Genomic DNA, 27,710 nt, shown 5'->3' on the forward strand with positions numbered 1-27,710 from the left:
TTTTTTTTTTTTTTTTTTTTTTTTTTGAGACGGAGTCTCGCTGTGTCGCCCAGGCTGGAGTGCAGTGGCGCGATCTCAGCTCACTGCAAGCTCCACCTCCCGGGTTCACGCCATTCTCCCGCCTCAGCCTCCGAGTAGCTGGGACTACAGGTGCCCGCCACCTCGCCCGGCTAGTTTTTTGTATTTTTAGTAGAGACGGGGTTTCACCGTGTTAGCCAGGATGGTCTCGATCTCCTGACCTCGTGATCCACCCGCCTCGGCCTCCCAAAGTGCTGGGATTACAGGCTTGAGCCACCGCGCCCGGCCCTTCTCTCTTTTCTTATTAGTCTTGCTAGTGGTCTATCAATCTTGTTGATCTTTTCATAAAACCAACTCCTGGATTCATTGATTTTTTGAAGGGTTTTTTGTGTCTCTATCTCTTTCAGTTCTGCCCTGATCTTAGTTATTTCTTGCCTTCTGCTAGCTTTTGAATGTGTTTGCTCTTGCTTCTCTAGTTCTTTTCATTGTGATGTTAGGGTGTTAATTTTAGATCTTTCCTGCTTTCTCTTGTGGGCATTTAGTGCTATAAATTTCCCTCTACACACTGCTTTAAATGTGTCCCAGAGATTCTGGTATGTTGTATCTTTGTTCTCATTGGTTTCAAAGAACATCTTTATTTCTGCCTTCATTTCGTTATGTACCCAGTAGTTATTCAGGAGCAGGTTGTTCAGTTTCCATGTAGTTGAGCAGTTTTGATTGAGTTTCTTAGCCCTGAGTTCTAGTTTGATTGCACTGTGGTCTGAGAGACAGTTTGGTATAATTTCTGTTCTTTTACATTTGCTGAGGAGTGCTTTACTTCCAAGTATGTGGTCAGTTTTGGAGTAAGTGTGATGTGGTGCTGAGAAGAATGTATATTCTGTTGATTTGGGGTAGAGAATTCTGTAGATGTCTATTAGGCCTGCTTGGTGCAGAGTTGAGTTCAATTCTTGGATATCCTTGTTAACTTTCTGTCTCGTTGATCTGTTTAATGTTGACAGTGGCATGTTAAAGTCTCCCGTTATTATTGTATGGGAGTCTAAGTCTCTTTGTAAGTCTGTAAGGACTTGCTTTATGAGTCTGGGTGCTCCTGTATTGGGTGCATATATATTTAGGATAGTTAGCTCTTCCTGTTGAATTGATCCTTTTACCATTATGTAATGGACTTGTCTCTTTTGATCTTTGATGGTTTAAAGTCTGTTTTATCAGAGACTAGGATTGCAACCGCTGCTTTTCTTTGTTTTCCATTTGCTTGGTAGATCCTCCTCCATTCCTTTATTTTGAGCCTATGTGTGTCTCTGCGTGTGAGATGGGTCTCCTGAATACAGCAAACTGATGGGTCTTGACTCTTTATCCAATTTGCCAGTCTGTGTCTTTTAATTGGAGCATTTAGTCCATTTACATTTAAGGTTAATATTGTTATGTGTGAACTTAATCCTGTCATTATGATGTTAGCTGGTTATTTTGCTTGCTAGTTGATGCAGTTTCTTCCTAGCATTGATGGACTTTACATTTTGACATGTTTTTGCAATGGCTGGTACCTGTTGTTCCTTTCCACGTTTAGTGCTTCCTTCAGGATCTCTTGTAGCGCAGGCCTGGTGGTGACAAAATCTCTAAGCATTTGCTTGTCTGTAAAGGATTTTATTTCTCCTTCACTTGTGAAACTTAGTTTGGCTGAATATGAAATTCTGGGTTGAAAATTCTTTACTTTAAGAATGTCGAATATTGGCCCCCACTCTCTTCTGGCTTGGAGAGTTTCTGCCGAGAGATCTGCTGTTAGTCTGATCAGCTTCCCTTTGTGTGTAACCCTTCGTGTGCAGCCTCAGCCTCCCAAAGTGCTGGGATTTATTAAAGTCTTTTTATTTCCCTTGAATTAATCAGTTAAGGATTGGGATGGTATGTTCTAGTCTCCATAACAAATGTATTTCTCTGACCTCTCCCCACACTACCAGAAGCTTTCAATGCTCTGGAATTTGATGATTGACAGTTTGCATCTACTATATTTTCACTATAGGTGTATTTTTTAGTAACATAAAATTATTGCCTTTATTCCATTTTAATGCTTCTCTCCTTAAATTCTCTTTTCTCTGAAATTGATATTGTAAGCACCAGTATTACAGGGTTTGTATGATATACCTCTGATTGTTCTTTAACTTTTACCTTTTAAGTAATCTAGAAAAATTTCATTTCTATTTCTATATATGTATATATGGGCATAGTGTATAAATGTATGCAAATGAATTGGCATATATAAATGTATATGCAAATATAAATGTATATACATAGATGTATTCATACATGTATTTATTATCTACATATGTAAACTACATATATCTTTGTGGTATATAATTCTATCTTCATTTCATAGTCCTATATATTCTAACATTTTTAAGAGTTTCAGTTTTTAACTCAACCTTTTAAACTCTTCTGGTATTTGTGAATGTTTATCTTACTGGGATTAGCCTTTTTCTTTAATGTTAAGTCTTATCTAAGATATTTTTGGACTGTTAGCTTTACAGGCATTTTATTTTCCTTTTTCTTATAATTAAAAGATATCATGATAGGTACAAATGGGAATGGTAGAAAGACTTCAAAAACAGGAGAAGATGGACAACTTCTACAGGCATCCACCTATCTCTTCTTCAGTGAGTTTTCTAGTCCACTTACCTCCAAAAACCATCCTGGGAGTCAAAATCCCCAGGAATCATAACCATGCTACACTTGGGCACAACTGAATGATACACCTGATTTCTCTTATTATTCAGTCTGTATAAGAAACTATGTTTTCAAATCTATGGTCAGTTCCTTTCAGGTTAAGCAAATTCAGACGACCACCTGGCACCTTATTCAATTTAAAGCTGATTATCAACAAATTTTAAGCTGCCTTAAGTGTTATATGTATCACTCTGCTTTTCTCTAGATTCCATTATTAAGCCTCTGATATGAAAACACGAGATACAAAGTCCCTAGGGATTTTCTGTACCCCAAACTGTTTAAAAGCTCTCTCTCTGGTAAGCTCTAATCTTTGCTCTCTTGTTTACTTTTATCAATTTGAGATTAGTCTGAAGGTAGGGTTCTCTCAACTTTTTAAGCATCCATTGTTTACATCTCTTTACAAATTTAGTGGTTTACAAGACTAGATAGTTTACTTGATTAATGACAAACCTGAGCTTCTCAGGTTCCTCTACAAGCAGCAAAGCAGGTTCTTAGGCACAACTCTTCTGTGGGTGACCACAGTTCCTCACTGACAAGAAAACTCAAAGCTATTTGAGACTTTGGTTGACACAGTCACAAATTATTTGATTAGATGAAAAAATTAGAATGAAAGTAACATTAGACACACCTGCCTTATTTTGGGATGGAGGTGGGTGGGGTTAGAGGGAAGCTATTGTTGTATGTATCTCCCTGCTTTTCTTTCGCAGTCCCTCAAATACACTAAAACAACTCTGAGCACTATTTAATCTTTATTTGATCATTTAAAAGGATGTTCTGAGATCATGGATCACTACTATAGGTATACCCAGAATCTGGTGCTAGAGAAAAATAAATGTGTAAGAGTTAGCTAACTGTCCCGATGATGAACTAGTAAGGCAAAATGGATGCAAAAATTCAGACTTTTTTTTTGTATTTCAAGTCACATAAATTAATAGTAATTAAGTAAATTATGGATGAAACTAAAGTCATGCACACATACATCAGCTGAAAACAACAGGAAAGGACTGAGACTGTTTTTTGTATATTTGCTCAATGTTTTGAGAAGAAGCTAGAATACCAAGTGAGTTTTTATATCTATAAAGAAGAAAGAAAACTAAAATGAATCCTGTTGGTAGGTCCATACCATTTTCATACATTCTAGGGGAGAAGGTAGTAAACAAAGTTTCTGCAACCATGAGTGATGCTTAGAGGAAAATTAAGTCACTGAATGATGCCAGGACTGATTATTCTACTGAACTTTAAAAGCAAGAGATTGCAGTCTCTGAGTCCAAAGTGGTTTCATATGAACTACCACAGTTGTGGTTTACTCTTGAAACTATAACCTATCAAATTAGAAGCAGGCAAGGCCTATACTCTTAACGGTTCCACTTTCTACTGTCCCAGTTAAGTTATGTCTACAAGCCCAGTGTATTTTTTTTCAGTTAAACTGTTATTTGGATGAGTAGAATACAAAAGCTACTGTTATGTTGGCCAGAGAAGATTTTTGTTATGATATAAAGCTTAATGAAGTTGCCAGTCTTATGTTTATTGTACATATGAAGACTTTCACTGTAACTATTTTTATCAACTTCTGATATTTTATTATCCTGGTTACCAGTATGTAATACATAACTATAAAGAAGAAGTGTACAGACTGCATGAGTTCCCAAGCTTTTTCTACCCTGCATCTCCAGATATTTTATTGACTTTAGAACCCTGCTGATACCCATTTTTCTAGGTCTACAGTAGCCTGCTATTATAGAGCTACAAAACGTTCCGTTTCTTCTCTTCTTGATTGTGGAATGCCCTTTTAGGAAACAGGTTTGGCTAGCCAAGATTTTCCCATCAAAAGTGAAAAGTTAGCTGCTCAATTTTACTAATGCTTTATGTATTATGCTTTATTCCTTAATGAACCTTTCTCAGTGGCCATTTTTATAATATAAAAATACTTAAAAAATAAAGCATAAACAGTATTTGCTCTTTAAGTAATGCATCATAAGTGAAACCATGCCACTAAACAACCATATCCTGTTTGGGCAATGATGACATCAGAAATACATGTTTATCATCTGCTTTGGACAACTTAGCATGTTTTTGGCCCAAGGCAAAGTTGAACTAAAACCATTTGCAGTTGTCCCAAACCAAGATAACCACACATTTCTAAAGTAATTGATACCTGAAAGAACACTGCCTTTAGATCACAGTGCATGATCTAAGCATGCTAATTCTTTAAAGGTTGTTGAAGTTTATAAAGCATATATATCTACTGGACCTCCTCCAAAGCTTAACATAAAATAATTATATTTTCAGCATGCATAGAAACTATAATAAAGTTGGCACTTAGCACAATCTTTCGTAATTCTGAAATTACTTCTCTTGCCCAACTGAAAGAGAAGGGGAAAATGGAGATTCCTTATATGTGAAAGTATGATAATAGCAATATGAACTGTGAAAATACTGTCTTATAATTTGGAAGGCACTGAAATGAAACAAACCATTTTACTTTAATTTTTTCCTTTAGTGTTTAAAGAAATAATAATTTTATGTATAGATAGCTAAGGTAAATAGAAGACATATAATTTTCAAATTAATTGTTAAGACATATCCAGGGAATCCAAATAAATGTCACTAACTTTGTCTTGCAGTGATATAAAGCATGTAATTGGCCTGGGTACTACCCTAGCTAGTAAGTCCAATCACAGTCTGCAACTATAGCCAGAAGAATAGCTCTTCACACTATATATGCCAGCATAAAAGCAATATGAATTAGTTTTGTTTACAAATAAAACTGGATGATTTGAAACAAAAAAGGTAAATATTTAATTAGAAATAAGCTTAATAAAATAAAATCAGTAAATGTCAGATCCAGAGTAGGGAAACCTACTCATTTTAAAAAAAAGGAAATAAGGAAAGGAAAACAGAAGTCATTTCCCAAAGTTGATGCTGAAGGTAGATCGGACTCCCACCTTCAGGGGTGATCATGATCCTCTGCACATCACTACTGTCAGACATAAAACCACTGACTTAGAGATTTCAGACAACATTTAAAGAACATGAGAATAGAACCAAATAGCATAGGCACTGCAGTGGTTGTTCTATTTCTGTAAAAAGGGAAGAATGTACTATACCTCCATTCTTTCTTGTTTAACTTCATCAACTTCGTCATCTTCAAACATTGCTAAAAGTTCTCCTGTCTGGTCAATAGAGTTGAGGAAGTCCTGAGCAATTTTTTGTCTTTTGTTCGTATTATTGCTGCCACTCAATTTGTCTTCATGAAGTCAAGGGAAAGAAAAAAAGAAATGTTCTCAATAGGTTTACACTGGCACTAATTATTACATGTATTAAATATAGTATACCAAATTCAGAATTGGAATTCTCTGAAAATAATCTTAAAAAAAATTCTTGCATCTAAAATAAAAGTCATACAGAATTAAATCATTTATTCATGTCACAAATTAGACTGAGAGGATAGAACCAAATGATCAATTACCAAAATAAGTGTGAAAGGGCTAATTAAATCCCTTATAAAAAGCAGAGAGTGGTGTGCTCAGATTTGGAAAAAGACTATTGCTCTACAGTTAAACACCTCTGAAATGAAATGACAATACAAAAAATGATGAGTAAGGATATGCTAGGCAAATACAAGCTAAGAAAGCAGAACTGGTAACATTAACATTAGAAAATACAGTTCAAGACCAAAAACACTAAAGGAGGCAGGGTGAAATAGTATCTAATAATAAAAGGAATTTTAAATAGCCATAAACTTTTATGTACCAAAATAATAGCAAAATGAATAACACAAAGGAAATCTTAATAAAAAGCACAATTACTGTGAGATATCCGAATATATTTTTCAAAATTTGACAACTTAAGGTTACAGAAGATTTAAAAAATATTTATCTCTAAGCACATTAACAACTATATACATATAAGAATCTATATTATTCTCTTAGGTCCATAGATCATTTTTCTTCATTTTTATCATTTCTTTTAAATTTCTACATCAAAAAGTTTTATAAATATCTATAAATTAAAATATATTAAAATGATACCACATATCATTTTTGCTTGATTGTTCTTTCCCATTTCCTTCCCTTTTATATGATCAAACTCCAACTAAAGATCCTGTAACTCATATTACTACTACCCAATATGTATTCTCGATGCTCATATATCCATAAAAATACATTCATTTATAGAGCTGTTTTATTCATTTATGCTTTTTAGAAAAGGGTTCTTATGATATTCCTTCTATTTCTTTCTTGTCTTGCACTTCATGTTTTTTTGTCAATTATGGAGAAAAATTCCTCCAAGTCAACGGTAAAGCCCTGATTCTTTAATGGTTGTGTAATATTTGACAGTATATACGCACCACAGCTTTCCAGCCAATCCCCTATTGATGGGCATAAACTTTGTTTCAGGTTTTTGCTACCCCGGGGAAATGCTGTAATAAACATCCCATCCATATGGCATTCTGTGTGGTTGGCTTAATGTTTATGGTATAGATTCATAAGGATGGAACTACTGAGTTAAAAGGTACAAACATTTTAATGGAGGTTAAGAGATTGTTTACCAGTGCATTAACCCTTCAAGTTTCCAAGAGTAATGAGGAATGCTTTTCCTCTCCATGAGAAAAGTCTAATAAATGTAAAGTGATATGTCATTGTGATTAAAATATTTAATTTCCCTAATGAATCTAAACATTTTTTTCCCATATGTTTGCCAGCTATCTGAATAAGTCTTTCTGTTAATTGTCTATTTTTATCCTTTGCCCATTTTCAACTGGGTTGTCTTTTTCTTAACAATTTAAAGGGCTCTTTTATATTACCCCTTTGTTATCTGAGTTAAAAATGTTTATCCTAGTCTTTCATTTGCCTATGAATTTTAAAGCATCTTTTGCCATTAAAAAATTTAAAATTTGCCAGGTATAGTGGCTCATGCCTGTAACCCCAGCACTTTGGGAGGCCGAGGCAGGCAGATCACCTGAGGTCAGGAGTTTGAGACCAGTCTGATCAACATGGAGAAACCCCATCTCTACTAAAAATACAAAATTAGCTGGGAGTGGTGGCACATGCCTGTAATCCCAGCTACTTGGGAGGCTGAGGCAGGAGAATTGCTTGAACCCAGGAGACGGAGGCAGCAGTGAACCGAGATCGCTCCATTGCACTCCAGCCTGGGCAACAAGAGCAAAACTCCATCTCAAAAAAAAAAAAAATAAATAAATAAATTTCTATATTGTCAAATAAGTTCATCTTTTTTTCTTATAACTTTTGTTTGAGATGACTTCTCTCCACTCACACAGATGGAATGGATCCTATCAGATATCTATTCTTATTTAAATCTGTAAAGGTTCACTTTGTGGCCAATTTTACAATTAAGTTTTGTAAATGTTCTGTAGATATACTGAAAAAAAATTCATAGACATTCTATTCCAGATAAATACAGGTCTAAGCATATCTTGCTATTTTGCTGATTTACTATTTAGTGCTTATGGGTCTATTATGTTAAAAATTGTGTCTTCTATAATTATTCCTCTTTATCCTGTTTTTTAATTATTATTATTCCCCTTTATCCTTCTATAACACATTCCTCTTTACCCTGTTTGGGCTTTTAATGTTAAATTATAGCTTGCATGATGCTAATATTGCCACTTCTGCTTTCTTTGCATTTGTGTATGCATTTATCTACCATTTATTTCTTCATCCCATTATTTATAATCTTTCTTTATCTTCAAGTTTTATTTTTGTGGTTGTTTATAATCTGTCTCAATGTAAGAATTTAATCCATTTCATAATTAGTGCAATGACCAATATATTTCATTTTTATTATTTTCTCTTGCTTTATGTTTGGTATTTATTTCATATTCTTTTTTCCTTTTCTTCATTTTTAGTGATTTGGCCATGTTGACAGTCCCTCCATGTCTTCTCGTTGTTAATTTGAAATCATAATATACTTTTCTATTCTGTTAATGTTTACCATCCCTTTTTCCATTTTCTTTAATGTTTACCTCGCTCTTTTCTGGTTGGACACATTGCTTGAACATATTTTAAATGACAGTTTCCATTATTATTTAAAACAAGGTATCAATTATACCCCTACCAAGAGGTAACGTTTTCCCAATAAATCAACTTTTTCTTCTAATATTTCCCCCTTTCCAGTATCAAGAGACCTTCAGAACACTTTCATTTTCCCTACCTCAAGTGATCCATCCGCTTCAGCCTCCTAAAGTGCTGGGATTACTTATAGGCATGATTTTTAAGTATCTTTTTCAGTGTCTATTGTCCATTAGTCAATCTTCTTTGTAGAAATGTCTATTCAGACCCTTTGCCCATTTTTAAATTGGGTCACCTGTCTTTTTATTGTTGAGTTGTACCTATTCTTGATATATTCTATACAAAAGTACCCTATCAGATATATAAGAAAAATTTTCTCCTATTCTGTGGTTTGTCTTTTCACTTTCTTGATGTTGCTCTTTGAAACATAAAAGTTTTAAAATTGATCAGTTAATTTATTGGTCATTGTTTTGACTCTGAAACAACTGATCAAGTCCAATTTTTCTATTTTTTTTCTTTTGCTGTTTGTGCTTTTGGTGTCATACATTCAGAATGCTTTGCCTCATCCAAAGTCATCAACATTTATTCCTGTATTTCTTTTTAAGAATTTTATAGGTTTGAGCCCTCATATTTAGGTCTATGATCCATATTGGGTTAACTTTGTGTACTGTGTTGTTGTAGGTGTCCAAATTCTTTCTTTTGTATGTGGATATCCAGTTGCTCCAGCAGTATTTGTCAAAATGGCTATGTTTTCCCTATCAAATTCTCTTGAAATCCTTGTCAATATCGATTGACCCTAAATGCTTATTACTGAACTCTCATTCCACTCCATTTCATTGATGAATATGTCTACCCTTATGCCAGTACTGCTCTATTGTAATTATTGTAGCTTTATGGTAAGTTTTGAAATCAGTAAGCATGAGTCCTCTGACTTTATTCTTTGTTAAGATTGTTCTAGGTATTCTAGTTCCTTCATGACCTAGATGAGTCATTTCCATGTCAGAATCTGGCATTTCTATGTGATTGGTAGAATCAGTGTAGTCATGACTCATAGAATCAGTGTATTCATTTCTACAGAAAAGCAGATGAAATCTGTAGGCCAAGTTGGAGAGTATTAACATTCTGATAATATTCAATGTTCCATTCCATGAACATAGGATGTCTTTCCATTACCATCTAGGCCTTATTTCAACAATATTTTATAGTTTTCAGTACATAAATCTCGTAAGTCTTTAGTAATTTTATTCCAAAATATTTTATTCTTTTTGATGCTATTGTAAATGGCATTGTTTTCTTAATTTCATTTTTGAGCTGTTCATTGCTGATATATTAAAATATGCTTGATTTTTGTATATTTCTCTTCTATCCAGCAAACGCATCAAACCAGTCTATTAGTTGTAATAGTTTTTATTGATTTCTTAGAATTTTCTATACACAAAATTATGTCATCTATAAACAGAGATAGTTTAACTTTTTTTTTTTCTAATCTGGATGCCCTTCATTTCTCTTTCTGACTAAACACCGGGCTAAAACCTTCAGTACAATATTGCATGTAAGGGCATGAATGGACATCTTTGTCTTGTTCCTGATCTTGTAAGGGAAAGCATACAGTCTTTTACCATTAAGTATGATGTTAGGTGTGGGTTTTCCATATATGTCTGTCTTAGCTCAGGCTGCTACAACAAATACATCATAAACTGGGAGGCTTAAACAACAAACATTTCTCACAGTTCTGGAGGTTGGGAAGTCTAAAATCGAGGTGCCAGTAGATTTAGTGTCTGGTGAAGGCCTGCTTCATGACTTACAGATGACCATGACCTTGTTGTATCCACATATGGTGGACAGCAGAAACAGAGGAAACAACCTTTCTTGTGTTGCTTCTCAAAAGTGCCCTAATCAAAAAGATTCCATCCTTATGACCTAATTATTAATACTTCCCACAATTCTCACCTCCAGATACTACCACACTGGGAATTAGGCTTCAACATATATATTTAGAGGGTAAGGAGGGACACAAACATTTAGTCCATGCAATCACCTTTATCAAGTTAAAGAGGTTTCCTTTTCTTCCTAGTTTGTTGAATGTTCCTTTCATTAAAAACTTTTAGAATTTTGTTAAATGCTTTTCTTACATTTATTGAGGTGATCATGTGATTTTTCTCCTTTATTATATTAATCTGATGCATTACATGAATTGTTTTCTACGTTTAAAACAACCTATATCCCTGTGATAAGTCCCATTTGGTCATGGTTTTAATCCTTTCTATATTTGCTGAATTCAGTTTAATGGCATTCTGTTGAGGATTTTTGCATCTGTATTTAAAAAGATACCAATCCGTGTTTTTTTTTCTTGTGATATCTTTGTCTGGTTTTCTTATCAGGCTCAATCTTTATTACCTTTATAGAATTAGTTGGGAAATAATTGGTATTCTTCTTTAAACATTTGGTGGAATTCAACAGTGAAATAACCTGTGACTGAGCTTTCCTCTGTGGAAATTTTTAAGCTACCAATTTAACCTTTGGCTATTGTCCTGTTCAGATATTCCATTCCTTCTTGATTCAGTTTCAGTGGTTTGTGTCTTTATAGTAGACCAACTATATATTTATATAGTTTGTTATAGTAACCATTTGATTTGCCACTTCTGATTCTTTTCATTTCTTTCTATAACTTGAGGTGCCATTTCCTTACCCCAGTACAGCATTATTACCACTTACATAATTTGTGTTGTTACTGTCAAATATATTATATTTCCAAATGTTACAGACCCAACATCACAATTTTTATATATATATTGTTTTATACAGTTGCTTTATAAATCAGTTTTAAAAAGGAAAGGAAATATACAATTATACTATCTCTTATATTTATGTACTTAATTATCTTTATAAATGTGTGGATTCAAATTATTTGGTGCAGCTTGCTTTTAGCCTTAAAAACTTGTCTTATATGGGTCTGACAGTAAGAAATTTGCCTGGTTTTTGTTTATCTGGGAATGTATTTTGCATTCATATTTGAAAGATAGTTTTGCTGGATATAAGTTTCTCGGTGGACAGTTTTTTTTCTTTTAGCACTTTGAATATATCATCCTACTGCCTTTTGATCTCTATTGTTGATTAGAAGTCAGCCATCAATATTGTCAGGGTCCCCTTGTATATGCTTTTCTATTGTGACTTTCATGATTTTTTGTCTGTTTTTGTCTTACCACATTTTTGGTAAAAGGGTCTTAGTATAGATTTCTTTATGTTTATCTTAATTGGAGCTTGTTCATATGCTTGAATTAGTAGACTGGTAGTTTTCATCAAATTTGGGATGTTTTCAGTCATTATTTCTTTGAATATTTTTCTACTCCTTTTTCTCTCATCTTCTGATACTCTCATTATGTGTATTTTGACACACTTAATGGTACCCTACACTTCTCTGAAGCTGTTAATTTTTCTTTGTTATTTTTTCACTTTTTCTTCAGATTGTATACTCTTTAATGATGTCTTTAAGTTCAGATTATTTCTTCTGCTAGCTGAAAACAACTATCGAGTCCTTCTGAATTTTTTCATTTCAGTAATTGTATTCTTGAACTCCGTAATTTCTATTTTTTAAAATAAATTGTTTTTATTGGTATTCTTCACTTTGTGAGACACTATTATCAGATCTTCCTTTTTAAAAATTTTATTTCCTTTAGTTATTTGAACACATACATAATAGCTGCTTTGATGTTTTTGTCTGCTAAATCCAACATCTGGGACCCCAAAAGGCAGTTTCTATTGTCTACTTTTTTTTTTGTCTCCTTTTTATGGATAACACTTATCTATTACTTGGCATATCTAGTATTTTGCTGTTGTTGTTGAAAATGGACACTTGAGATAATATAGTGTAGCAAATCTAGATAATTCCCTCCCCTTCCTGGGGCTTGTCATTATTTATTTCATGACTTGACTGAACTAGTACAATGAAGTCTCTTCCCTTGCAGTATGCAGCCTCTGATGTTCTTCAGAGGGTGCAGCCTTGAGTATGCAAACAATCTCCTCCATAACTACAGATGACTGTAGTTTTAGTCAGGGTGTCTCTGGCTGTTACCTTCCCTGATCTCCCCATTAAGTTTCTGGCTGTTCTGCCTCTACTGACATCACATACAGCTGTTAGCCACCACTAATTGCCAGCTGTTTGCTCCACTGTTTCTGATAATACCCTTGGGCATAAATTGCTCCAGAGACTGACTGATCTAAATAATGTTGGGCCCCTTTGAAATGTTGTCAGTCTTTAAGTTTTGCTCTGACTGCAGGAGGTCTCTTTCTAACTATCTCTTTCCCTTGTTTTCTTTGTTTAACATCTAGGTGACCCACTGTTTTGCTTTTTGCTACCAGTATCATGGAGCTACCAGTCCCCTCTTAATCACTCATCACCAGGATCTTCATTGTTGTTGTTGCTGTTGTTGTTTTTACAATGAAGTTAGGTACGAACTTCTACATACTCTGTTCCAAGCAGTGATGTGGAAGAGCTGCAGAGCTTTCTACTCCTAAGGTCTGAGTTGAACCTCTGTACCACGGTACTGAAGCTGAGGGTGGACCTGAAATTAGCTTCTCCTGGAAAGGCTTCTCTGTATCTGAGAATGGGGATCTGGAAAGGGAAGCAACCCCTAGTCTTCTAGGCTTGTCTATTCTGGTATGTAGCTTTGCTCCCTATGAGAGGTAGGGTGGTGGCAATCAGAGCCCAGTATTCTCAGCCCACCATGTCTGAGGTAGAGCTTTTATCCTATGAGTTGAGGTTAAGTGTGAAAAGGGAGCCCCAGTCATCTTAGCTGTGCCTGCCTAGAAAAAAGCTTTTGCAACATGGGGCTGGGGGAGATGAGAGATGACTACCTCTTGCCCCTTCTGGGGTAAAACTGTTGCCCTAGAATAAGAACTGGAGGGGCCAGCTATACTTACTCAGAAGAGAACTTCTGTCACACTGAGTTAAGGTGGCAGAATGCTGGAGAGTGATCATGTGAGCAGGTCATGGTTTAAATGAAAGACTCTCATATTGTTCTTAGATTTAGTTGATCTTGAATATGTGTTGCCCTGCTTGCTGTATGTGCTTAGGACAATTTCTAGAGACTTTAAATGATTATTTCAAAAAAATTTTACCAGTTAAATGTGTTTCACTGGGGAGAGACTCTGCCATGCTCCTTACATAGCCATTTCAGAAGTCCCACCTCAAGATTAGATGTGTTCCACTTGAATATTTCATTTTATTTATTTATTTATTTTTGAGAAGGAGTCTCGCTCTGTCGCCCAGGTTGGAGTGCAGCGGCGCGATCTCCGCTCACTGCAAGCTCCGCCTCCCGGGTTCATGCCATTCTCCTGCCTCAACCTCCCAAGTAGCTGGGACTGCAGGCGGCTGCCACAATGCCCGGCTAATTTTTTGTATTTTTAGTAGAGATGAGGTTTCACCGTGTTAGCCAGGATGGTCTCGATCTCCTGACCTCGTGATCCGCCCGCCTCAGCCTCCAAAAGTGCTGGGATTACACGTGTGGGCCACCACACCCGGCCTGAATATTTTATCTTGTAATTTCTATCAACTGTTTTTTTAAAGTTTTAGTGTGTTTTTTATAAGACACACAAAATTAGAACATACAAATGAAGTAAGGAGGGAAGATTTAAAATGAATGAGAGGACATCAAACTAATATGATGGTTTAGCAAAACTGAGTATTACTCTGATCACCCTGAGCTTCGTGGTATCTGAAGCATGGTGTTAACTGCTATCATTTATTCAGTGGCAGGCATGTATCAAGTGCTTTTCATATATTATGCTAAACTCTCCTAAGCACTCCACATGTTACACATGTTATATGATTTCCCTCCATATATATGAGGAAACTGATCCTTCAAGGTCACACACAGAAAGCAGAGAACTGGTATTGATTGGAATTCAGGTCTGTTTTACTCTAAGTCTGTATTCACTAAGCGCTCCATAAAAAGAAACATTTCAATTCATCTGCAGAACTATTTTTCAAGAATTAGATTCTATAAGAAGTGTAGTAATATTAAATAGGTAACAGGGTATAATACATTTTATCAGAAATATATACTTTTGCAAGGGCATTCCACTTGATTTGCTGACAGGAGAAAAATTAACTAGTTCTTGAGAATAGCTACACTGGAATTGCATCAATGTGTTACCAGCACACGTGTCATAAGCTAAAGTTTTAGTTTTGTGTTTTGATTTGGTTACCTTCGAGAAGATCATCCTCATCGATGCCTTTGACAATCTTTGATTTGTAGTCTCGGATAAACATGTATTTTAGCAATCTTCTAAGTTTTTTCTATTAAAAATATAAAATAAATAAATAAGAAAACCTATACATATATTCATTTACTGATTAAAGACTACTATAACAAAATTTAATAAACTTGTACCTCACGATACCAGAGAAAATAAAGTAATCCTTAGCATACTGCTATGACATAAAAAGGTAGTCATCAAACACAAAGGCTAAAATACAAGTCTTTTCAAAAGCATTTTTCATTTACAAATATCCGGATGTTCCAGAATCACAATAGTCACACACTGCTTAATGATGGGGATCAAGAAACGCATCCTCACAAGACTTCATTGTTTTGTGAACATCACAGAATACACTTACACAAACCTAGATGGAACAGTCTAATGTACACCTAGGCTACATGGTGCGGCCTATTGTTCATGGGCTACAAACCTGTATGCAAGGGTAAGAAAATGGTAAGTATTTGTATATCTCAATATGGAAAAATTAGTTAAAATACCATGTAAATGACAAAAAGCGATACATCTGTAGAGTACATATACCATGAATGAAGCTTGTAGGATCTGAAGTTGCTCTGGTTGAGTCCATGAATGAGGGGCAAGTGAATTTGAGGGCCTAGGACATTACTGCATGCTATTGCAGACTTTATTTTTTAAAAAAGCTGTACACTTAGGCTACACTATATTTAAAATTTTTCTTTCTTCAATAATAAATGTGCCTTAGCTTCCTTACTGTAACTATTTTACCTTATAGACTTAATTTAAAAAATTTGACTCTTATAGTAATACTTAGCTTAAAACACAAACACCTTCTACAATTGTACAAAAACATTTTTCCTTTATATCCTTTTTCTATAAACTTTTTTCTACTTTTAAATTTCTTTTAGCTTTTTAAACTTCTTTGTTAAAAACTAAGATGTGTGTGTAGGTACACACACACACACACACACGCGCACACACACACTAGCCTAGGCCTACAAAGGGTCAGGATTGTCAATATCACTGTCTTCTACCTCCACATCTTGTCCCACTGAAAGGTCTTCAAGGGCAGTAGCATGCATGGAACTGTCAGTTCCTTTGATAACTGCTTTTTTATTGGAATATCTCATGAAGGAACAACCTCAGGTGGTTTACAGTTAAGTGTTTTTTGCAAGTAGTACACTCTAAAATAATGATGAAGAGTATTATAAATACATAAACAAGTAACAGTCATTTATTATCTTTATCAAGTATTATGTACTATACATAGTTTTATGTGCTAGGCTTTTATACCATCAGTAGTGTAGCAGGTATATACCAGCACCACCGCAAAGTTGAGTCATGCATTGCACTACAATGTTATTATGATACCTATGACATCACTAGATAATTGGAATTGTTCAGCTCCATTATAATCTTATGGGACTACTGCTGTATTTGCAGCACATTGTTGAAAAAAAGTTCATCATGTGGTACCTGACTGTAATTGCTTTTTTTTTTTTTTTTTTTTTTGAGACGGAGTCTTGCTCTGCCGCCCAGGCTGGAGTGCGATGGTGCCATCTCGGCTCACTGCAAGCTCGGCCTCCCGGGTTCATGCCATTCTCCTGTCTCACCCTCCCAAGTAGCTGGGACTACAGGCACCCGCCACCATGCCCGGCTAATTTTTTGTATTTTTTTTTTAGTAGAGACAGGGTTTCACCATGTTAGCCAGGATGGTCTCGATCTCCTGACCTCATGATCTGCCCACGTCAGCCTCCCAAAGTGCTGGGATTACAGGCGTGAGCCACCAAACCCGACTTGCTTTTTAAAATCTTATAAAAAGTTTTAGGCTGTGTGTGGTGGCTCACACCTGAATTTCAGCACTTTGGGAGGCTGAGGCAGGTAAGTCATGAGGTCAGGAGATGCAGACCATCTTGGCCAACATGGTGAAACCCTGTCTCTACTAAAAATACAAAAATTAGCTGCATAGTGGCACGCGCCTGTAGCCCCAGCTACTCGGAGGCTGAGGCAGGAGAAACTCTTGAATCTGAGAGGCGGAGGTTGCAGTGAGCCGAGATGGTTCCACGGCACTCTAGCCTGGCGACAGAGCAAGACTCCGTCTCAAAAAATAAATAAATAAATAAAATAAACAAAGTTCTAATTTTTTTTGAAGACTGTATTATCAGTTTTCATACCAAGCTGACTGTACTTATGCTATAGAATTTGGTGTATACTCCAGATGAAATTTTATTTAAAAAAATTAACTTATAAATACCTAGACAGTGAGTGTATAAAAGCTGCTTTAAAAGTCAATAAATTCCTTTTTACTTTTTTTTATTCTCTGAGAATCTCACCTTTTGTTAGAAGATTTGGTTTATGTATTATATTTATGGAAAACAATCTGTAAACCCGAAAAACGTAGTTTTATGAAATTCAAAGCTGATGAATGATAGGTGTTAATGGTGGCCTTCTTTAGATTTAGTAGACCATAATACTGCTTAATTTTAAAAGTAACTGATAATCCTTTGTAGCTTGTTGTATGCTTACACTTAGAATGTATTATCACTCGTTCCTGACCTTCAGGTCTAAGATTTCTATTAATAGCTGAAAAATACTGCATTTTACAAAATTCTTTACATGCACATCATTTGATATCTTCAATACTTTCTTTGCATCTGGTGCCTTGTACCTAAGACTGCCTCACCCTAGGCAGAAACTTTCACTTCAAAAAATCCTACAGTCTCTCCATCTAATCATACAACCCTGACATTTCATGAGTCTTAAAATGCTTCTTCAACTAAATCATAAAGATACCCTATACCAAATCATAATTTTCTTAATAGTGAAGATTTTCCATTTTTTAATATTCTTCATATCATCTAAGAGTCGATTAACTGAAACGTAAAATATTAGAGAATATTTTCGACTACCTACTCATGAAAAATAATTATGACAAAATTAGATACACAAATATCAGCTTAAATATTTTAATACCAGATTTCAAAGAGTAAGAAAGGTAGGTCTTTGTTCAAAAACAGAAATTGTGGTATATACTTATCCCATTGAAAATTAATCTTAATTAATTTGCTTTTTTCAATAAGGTAGAGCTACAGACTAAACTTTGTATTTCAGGCTTAAAAATTTACTCTAGGAAAGTCTATAATCCTGGTAATGTTAATCTGTAAGAGGAGAAAAATAAATATGCCATTCAGTTATATCCCACTTATGACAACAGAACGTAGAGTCAATATTTAGTGAGTGTCATGTAGCAATGAAAGTGTCTATACAGATACATAAGGATAAGTGAGGTTTCGCTGTTAGCACAGTTTTCATATAAGTGCTTTTGTCCACATAATTAATATCAATTCTTTTGTAAACTCATTTTGTTGTGCAAACTATGAAGACTAAAACATCAGTTCAATAGTTATTATTTTAATTTGAAAGTTATATAACAAGGATATATAGTTTCCACATACAAGTTCAATTAAACACAACATCTGGATTTTAATACAATAAAATTATGTTATATTACCTTATCTTTGCGCATCAAAAACAGAAGATCTTCAGGAGTGATTACCCTTGCTCCCCGCAGTTGAGAAACTTCAGCAGCTTGCTGTAACTAACAATAATGAAAATTCAGAAATTTTTCTCAGTAATATAAATTATATATAGTACAGTCATGATGTCTCTAGAGAGATAAATATACTGAGTTAAAAACCTTTGGGAATAATCCAGCAATCACATTACTGCTTTTAAGAGCAAAATGTCTTATGTTTTTAAGATATAAAACATGCAATTAAATTATGAGCCCACCTGTAACCAATACAATAAACAGAAATCTTTTATTTCTTTCATGCAAGAGAAAAATCATACAGAGCTTCCAGAAACGCATTAATGCACCTGAAAATAATTTCATGAAATTTTATCCTTCATACTCATGTGAGCAATGGTTTCACTCAGTATCACTAGTTGAATAAGTATATTATTAATCTGAGCTCCCATGCTGCTCTGATTTGAAATAGGCCCATTCAGAACTTTAAAAGATCAACAAAAACAGTAGCTGTTTCTAATATCCAAAGGAAAAAAAATACGTTTAGTTTTGGCAAGTCTTCAGTGGGTAAAGGATTCAGTCCATAAATCATAATACTGGACTGCATTAATTTCTTTCCATACTAATCACATGCACACAAAAAGTTAACTGTATCTGGAATGTACAACACAAAACATTACTGCATGAAAAGTTAGATTACCCCTGAAATGTTCATCTAGCCCCTTATATCTACAAAGTCAAGAATTTTCAGGAATTCATAAGTCCTAGAAACACAATCTTACTTAAAAATGACCTGGAAAATAAAAGAATGTGAAAGATGATAGTTCTATTTTTTGGCACAGGCAAACTCAATTTCTTATTTTGATTAGTTGGAAGTAACATAAAATATGCCCATCTGAAAAAAATAAAGATGCTACAGAAAACACTATAAAAATTTGTCTGTAACTTCTTCCAAATTTGATCAAATCATACTGATTGCACCAAACCAAGTCTATACAATATGAAATATTATAAAAATATTTACATATAAAAGCTGTTGCTGAATGCATACTTCTTTTAAAGGATAAACCTAACACATATTCTTGAGAACTAATCTTTAAAAGTGGACACACTGTTATCTCAACAAATATATGAAATCGAATAGCACATTTGTGCTAAAGAAATTCTGCTTGAATGTTTAATCCATTTTGCTAAGTAAGCTTCAAACCTTCTCTAAATACACAGACTACAAAATAGACTATAAACTTGCTATGTGTCAGCTTTACCACTGAATTTCCTGGATACTGTGGTTGGTATATAAACACAATCCTATCTAAATATAGAAATTTAAATTTAACTGTGAACCATTTAAAAAGAAATGTTGGTGGGGGGAAGGTTTTTTAAAAGATGATGTTATCTACTCAGAAACTAACAGTTTTCAGCAAGCATGAACATATTTTTCCTAAAAATTGGAAGTGTGAGGGAAATATATGTACACATGCTTTTCAAATAAAAACATTTCTATCACAGTCTAAAATACAGGTAATCAGTGTTGAGAAGAATATGGGCTATATATACATTTGTCTGGAAGCATACAAAGTACATTTATTTTCTTAAATGAAGAATGTTGATCATTTGAAATCCGAAAAACACTATACAGACATATGTAATTTTACACACATTAAGAAAGGATCAGGAGAAATATGTATCCCTAAATAGTTTTCCCAATTAATCAACAGTTTATGCACACTACATATAAATAATCTCTATTCATAATATTCTCCAAAGTATCAGTTTACAAACATATTAACCAGGATAAGTATGAAAATAGAAAATAAAGACACAGAAGAGTTTGACACTTGGAATCAGTTTTTTTTTTTTTTTTTTTTTTTCTTCAGAACCAATACACGACCACTGTAAGGATCTGGAATTTATATCATGGTTGTGCTGTCATATGTAGCAGGAAAAGCTTATCTTTGTTTTTTATTTACCTGATTTTCTAATTTATCTCAACCAACATAATATCCTTACTAGGACTAGTATTGCTACCACTCCCTAGTCTACCTTGGACCTCTGCCTAGTTAGTATGTCTCTGGAACTGAAAGTATCACTACGTTACCTTACCAAGGCCTGCCTATCCTGGATGTATCCCAAATCCCAAAATTACCTCTCCCAAACTTTGACCTCCTCTTCTCTACCAAGTGAAGACAGCAATCTTATTAGCTAATTAAAGTGACTCATACAAAAGTCATCTACTATCCCCATACCAAAATACTCAAGTCCTGCACTCAGTCCTATGGAACCTGTGTATCCGAAAATTCAGCCCTCCTTATAGAGGAGTTTCACATCTCAGGAATACTATTTTCCATCCATGTTTGGTTGAAAAAAATCCGCATATAAGTGGGCCCATGCAGTTCAAGTTCAAGTTGGTCAAGGGTCAACTGTGTTATTATGCATTGGTTTACTTCTCCTAAAAATTTTTGCCTACTACCAGAAAGACTAAAGGAAGTTTTCTTTAACAATACAAACTTTAAAAACAGGTGAGCATTAAAAAGTGGGTAAAGGACAAGAAGAGATACTTTTCCAAAGACGACATAGATGTGGCCAACAAGTATACGAAAAAAAAGCTCAGTAACACTGATCATTAGAGAAATGCAAATCAAAAGCACAATGAGATACCATCTTACAGCAGTCAGAATGGCTATTACTAAAAAGTCAAAAAAATAACAGATACTGGCAAGGTTGTGGAGAAAAGGGAACACTTATACACTGTTAATGGGAGTGTAAATTAGTTCAACCATTGTGGAAAGCAGTCTGGCCATTCCTCAGAGCTAAAAGTAGAACTACCATTGGACCCAGCAATCCCATTACTGGGTATATACCCCAGGGGTTATAAATCATCCTACCATAAAGACACATGGACACAAATGTTCACTGCAGTACTGTTCACAATAGCAAAGACATGGAATCAACTTAAATGCCCATCAATGACAGATGAAAGAAAATGTGGTACATATACATCATGGAATATTATGCAACCGTGAAAAAGAATGAGATCATGTCTTTTCTGGGAACATGGATGGAGTCGGAGGATAACTAATGAGGAAACAGAAAACCAAATACTGCATGTTCTCACTTATAAGTGGGAGCTAAATGATGAGAACTTATGAACACAAGAAAGGAAACAGACACTGGGGCCTACTTGAGGGTGGAAGGTGGGAGGAAGGAGAGGAGCAGAAAAGAAAACTCTTGGGTAGTGGGCTTAATTCCTGGGTGATGAAATAATCTGTGTAACAAACCCCTGTGACATGAGTTTACCTAGGTAACAAACCTTCACACATATCCCTGAACCTAAAATAAAAGTTAAAAACAAAACAAAACAAAAAATAGGTGAGCAACTGGGCGGGCAGTCCAATTCCACAGGTGCATTTAATGTGAAAACAACAGTAGAACTGGGAAACCAATATCACAAATTTTCCTCAAACCTTCAGTATTAACAGCAGTTCAGTTATAGCATTTCTCTTTTTTTCTGATTAATATTACTTCTATTTGTCAAAGTAAACAAAATATAATATTAACTTGTAACAACTTTGTTAGTAAAACATTCCCTAAAATATTAACACTCATGTTTACATTTTAAGTATAATACTTTATCAGGAGGTTGAGAATTAAAAGGTACACTATTACATGTCACCTCAAATATAACATCTTTGACCCTATAAATAAATCTGTTCTCAATTTCACATTGCTATCCATGACATTCATTTTTTTTCTCACTGCATTATATTTTCACCAATTTCTGTTTATTTTGTTGTTTCTTTTTATCTTCTCAGGGTCTTGAATGTGCTATTTCCACCATATTTGTTATACTATAATCTCCCTTAAATATAATGTCTGAATTCTTGCTCTGAGATTTATGATAATTCCCTATTATCTAAATTCAATGTGGTCTTTAAAGCTTGAATGATGCACATATTTTCCCTGCCTTTCCACTAATTATATTTCTTGCTTCTCTCTCATATAATTCTACATTTAGGCTCCAATAATTTTGGTTCTTTTTTACCTTTGTGTACTTGTGATGGTTAACTTTGTGTGTCAATTTCACTGGACCATGGGGTACCTAGACATCTGGTCAAGCATTATTCTGGGAGTGACTATGAGGGTGTTTCTGGATGAGATTAACATTTCAATCAGTAGACTGAGTAGCAGACTGTCCTCCTTAATGTGGGTGGGCCCCATCCAATCAGTTAAAGACATGGATAGAACAGAAAAGGCTGAGTAAGAGGAAGCAACTTCTGTCTGAATGCATAACCTGGGACCCTGGGCCTTTTCTGGCCTTTGGTCTCAGACTGAAACATCCATTTTTCTTGTGTTCTGAGGCTGCTGGCTTTCATACTGGAAATACACATCTACACATTGGCTTTCCTGGGTCTCCAGCTTGCCAAATGAAGATTTTGGGAATCCTCAGACTCCATCACTGCATAATTATAATTTATTATCCTTATAATAATACATAAATCTCTCTCACACACACAGGCATGCACACTCACACATACTGTTGAACTCTAATATAGTACTATATTCAAATTATGAGAAAATCTTGATTCTTTATAAGATGTGGCACTTTTTCTTTAAAATACAAGCTTTAGCCGGGTGCGGTGGCTCAAGCCTGTAATCCCAGCACTTTGGGAGGCCGAGGCGGGTGGATCACGAGGTCAGGAGATCAGGACCATCCTGGCTAACACGGTGAAACCCCGTCTCTACTAAAAAATACAAAAAAACTAGCCGGGCGAGGTGGCGGGCGCCTGTAGTCCCAGCTACTCAGGAGGCTGAGGCAGGAGAATGGCATAAACCCGGGAGGCGGAGCTTGCAGTGAGCTGAGATCTGGCCACTGCACTCCAGCCTGGGCGACAGAGCGAGACTCCGTTTCAAAAAAAAAAAAAAAAAAAAAACAAGCTTTAAAATAATTTTGTCAGAAAAATAAGACCTATGATTATTCACACAACAGTGTTTCTCATCTAACATAGATAGAAGACTTAAATGCACAGTTTATATCTTAATTGCACTTGTTATCAAGTTTCATAACACTCCTGACTCCCAAATTTCTTTTGAATTCTACATGTAGGTCCAGAACCATTGACCCTGAACAGGCGATCTATAAATGTTTGTTAAATGTTGGCAATCTATCTTCTCCTCCATGATTTTCAGTTTTTCCATTTAAATGTAACAGAAATGAGTTAAGCTACGTAAAATCGATGACTTTGCATTTGGCTGGGGCCCACATAAATTCAGCATAAAGATTTCTCTAAAGTTCTAAAAGGTTTAAAATGTACAACAGAATTGAGTTGATTATTCCACAATTACTAAGCTACTGAAAGTATTTTAATAAGACTTCCATTGCAGCTCTTTCCTTTAGGTTTTGCCTAAGACCCTGAATTTGTCCTTTTTGAAGATAAATGGTAAATGGTAGGAGTTGTGGTGAGCTAGTATCATGAAGAGGCAGAATCCTAGGTAAGGTTGTCACCTGGCCTAAATTATTTATTTTTCCCTCTATCAGTCTATCTATTAGGCACTCATTATCTATCAGGCCAGATTCTAGGTTAGGCTATGAATGGTCAGCAGATACTTGCTAGCCAGAGATAACCTCAAAGGTCTTCTCTAAATCCTCCATGAGACTGAAAGAACCTGGAGTTAAATTTCCTAAGTTGGAGTTGGGAAACTCCAGTGTAGTTTCATCACTAAGTGATTGCACAACCTTAGATACATCAAATAACTTCTCTACATTTGTGGGTTTATGTTTCTCTTTTATTTGAAATGGGTAATCAAGACTTTAATGACTAGTAGAATTATAATCTTAGTGGTAATAATAGTGGCCATATACTGTGTCCCTAAATTTGTGCCAGGTGCCGTGCTATGTGTCTTATATTTAATTTTAACTTTTAAATTTTATATCTAAGTTAAAAAATACATAAAACATTAAAAGTTAAATAATACTATAAATTGTAGAAAGACAGATAGGAATACCTTGCCACACTTCTTCTGAATCTGTAATTCTGCTTCCAGTGGCAATCACCTTTAACTTCTTAAGCTTGTTTCTATGTTATTTACCAACATATTTGAAATAAGTTTATAATACTTGTTTTATTTTTCAGCTTTAAAAATTATCAGATGACTTCTTATTATGAGAGGTGAAAAAGATTTAGTTCTTAAACACCCCAAATTTGACCATCTCCCCTCTTGACTTTACCCATGAAATATAATTTTTGGTTAAATTAATATACAGTATTTATATTATACCAAACTATTTTTGAAAAATTTGAAATGTATCAGAATTTATTTCAGTTTTACTGTGTCTTTTGTTTATTGATGAGACATCTCATCTGGAACCCTCCAGACTTCCCTTCTACTCTTTTGCTTTGGATCCGTTTTTTTCTTTTTTGAGACAGGGTCTCACTCTGTCATTCAGGTTGGAGTGCAGTAGTGTGGTCACAGCTCACTGCAGCCTGAACCTCCTAGACGCTATAGATCCTTCCACTTCAGCCTCCTGAGTAGCTGGGACTAAGGCGTGCATCATCACATCTGGATAATTTTTGTATTTTTTTTGCAGAGACAGGGTTCTGCCACGTTGACCAAGCTGGGTCAGTGTCCCAAAGTGTTGGGATTACAGGCATGTAGGAGCTACCGTGCCCAGACTGGATTCTTATTTTCTTGACCCCATTTCCACTCTCATAATTTACTTTCTTATTTCGGCAGAACATATTATCTGAAAGTTTCCTTTTTAGTTCATGAGCATAGTTATAATAGCTGCTTCAAGATCCTTGTATATTAATTTTAAATTCTGTGTCATCTTGGAGTCAGTCTCCATTGACTATTTTTTCTTGGCTTTGGGTCATGTTTTCCTGTTATTTCAGATTTTAAGTAATCTAGTGTTTTATCTGAGATATTGTAAATGATATACTGTAAGAACTCTGGATTTTGTTGTATTCCTTTGAAGACTAAAAAACAGGCACTTAACTAGAATGGATTCAAACTGCAATATATTTTTCTCCCCTGTGGTGGGCTACAGTTGAAATATACTTGATATTACAGTTTTCTGAGAAAGGGCGCAAGAGAAATAAATTTTTAAAAATCTTGTATGTCTCAAAATGTATTTATGTCATCCTTGTATTCAACTGATAATCTGGCTGAGTACAGAATTCTAGATTAAAAACAATTTTCCCTCAGAATTTTCAAGGCATTGCTACCTTGTCTTCTAGCTTAAAATGTTACTGTTGACAAGTCGATTACATTATGATTCCTAAGCCTTTACGTGACTTTTCCCCTAGAGTCTGAGAAACTTTTACTACTGTTCTCTTTATACTTCAAGTTCTGAAAATTCATGATGCTGCTTTGATGAAGGTCTATCTTGAAATATTTTACTAAATACTCATAACAATACTTCAACCTGTATGTTCTTGTCCTTTACATTTGAAAAATGTTCTTGGATTACTTTGAAAATTTCTATTGTCTGTTTTTTGTTTCGTTTGTTTTCTTGAAATGTCTATTAATTGAATGCTGGTGGACTTGTGTCTAGGATTTCTAATACTAGAGATCATTTTATTTCACCTTTCCACAAAGTAAAGTTATACTATTTTGCCAGAATGGTAAAGGAGTAGCTAATGGCCTCCATGGTTTGGATAGGGTATTGGGATAAAATTACGCCTTTTATGAATCTTCCTGTATTTAGTCTACACAAGACTTCTTTCTTCAGAGGGTTCCCAAACTTTTCCATGTCCCTAAGTTTTGTTTTCCTCAGGCCTGTTAAGCCTGTCTACCCACTTTAAGCTTTCAGATTTTTTTTTTTTTGACACCTCTCATCTGCTATTTAGTCCTCTCCCATTTTCTATGTCTTGTAAGTTTATACGCTTAAAATTATTTTGTTACTTAGTGGGGTTTTCAGAGTTTGAAGCATATGTACTACTCATATTTAACAAGAAGTTGACACTCGTTTTTTATGCTAACATTTATAGAATGTATTATCCTATGCTTCATGTCTTCCATATATTATCTCATTTAGCCTTCACAACAAACTTACGAGAGATGTCCAAACACACAAAACTGTTACTAAGTAATACATGTTTAACATTAAGCCATTCATGTTTCTCTCCTAGATTTCTTATTCAGAATAGAGGCAGATGCATTCACTAAATCAAGCCTTACATTGCATAGAAAAGTCTATCCATAAAAACGTTTATTTGTCTTTCAAAACATTTTCTTTCTTGATGAATAAACAATTGCCAAAAAAAAAAAAAAGAAAAAAGAAAAAAGGGGTTGGATCAAAACATCCAGGCCAGTGGCTCCATGCAGACCCAGCCTTAGGACTGTGAGCTAAGTAAGTATTTGAAGGGAAATGTATTTGTAACTAAAGTTAACATTCAGAATACTCTGCATTTAAGATATTTGACATAGTATTTTCCTACCATATAATATTCTTATTCTTTTTTGATGATTGGTATTCTGTTGTCTTAGACATTTGAAACATAAATGAGTATATAAATTGATAAAAGATGTGCCTAACATTTTAGAGTTTCATTTTAACTGTTCTTTTTAGAAGAGTAAGTCAAGCACAGTTAAGTCAGGTTTTAAAAAATACTATCAGGCTATAATCATCAGGATCTCATGGCTCAAAAAATTCATTCATATATACTATGTGTGTGTATATATATGATATAGATGTATGTGTGTATATATACATATTCTTTAAAATATATGTGTGTGTGTATATATATTGTATGTGTATATATATGAATTATTCAGTTGCAATCAATGTGAGCCTCTAAAGCTTAAAAAAATCCAATAAACAATAACTATATATTTACTGTATGAAGATAGCAGCCTTAACATGGAACTAATTCTGTGGTTACTCTGTGATTTAAATGTGAAATTAGGAGAACAAGAAGCAATAATCATTTGAACATTTTCTTTTAACCTATTTTGCATACAAACTATTCATAAGCAACTTTCAGCTCTAAATATATCTAAGTTTTGAATGTAAGCAAAGGCACATTTTAGAAATTTTTTAAAGTGGAAATTAAGTAAAGTCATAGTTTAAATAATATAGTATTTTAGTATTAATTAACTGTAATTGACAACTGTTTTAAAATTTTTCTTTTTCTTTTTTTTTAAGAGACAGGGTCTTGCTCTGTCGCCCAGGCTGGAGTGCT

At 34.6% G+C, this 27,710-nt stretch overlaps 1 protein-coding gene across 3 annotated transcripts in view; it reads right to left on the reverse strand.

Moving 5' to 3' along the window:
- SUPT3H (SPT3 homolog, SAGA and STAGA complex component) overlaps positions 1 to 27,710 on the reverse strand; it is a 538,163-nt gene that overhangs the window by 158,604 nt on the left and 351,849 nt on the right. For all 3 annotated transcript variants that reach the window (XM_025383822.1, XM_025383821.1, XM_025383823.1), the window contains 3 exons: positions 18,511 to 18,597; positions 14,970 to 15,060; positions 5,838 to 5,977 (listed from right to left, as the gene is read on the reverse strand). In XM_025383822.1, the coding sequence (XP_025239607.1) occupies positions 5,838 to 5,977; positions 14,970 to 15,060; positions 18,511 to 18,597 (318 nt within the window). The remainder of the gene's footprint in view (positions 1 to 5,837; positions 5,978 to 14,969; positions 15,061 to 18,510; positions 18,598 to 27,710) is intronic.

Source organism: Theropithecus gelada, chromosome 4, assembly GCF_003255815.1.
Source record: "Theropithecus gelada isolate Dixy chromosome 4, Tgel_1.0, whole genome shotgun sequence".
Lineage (NCBI taxonomy): Eukaryota > Metazoa > Chordata > Mammalia > Primates > Cercopithecidae > Theropithecus > Theropithecus gelada.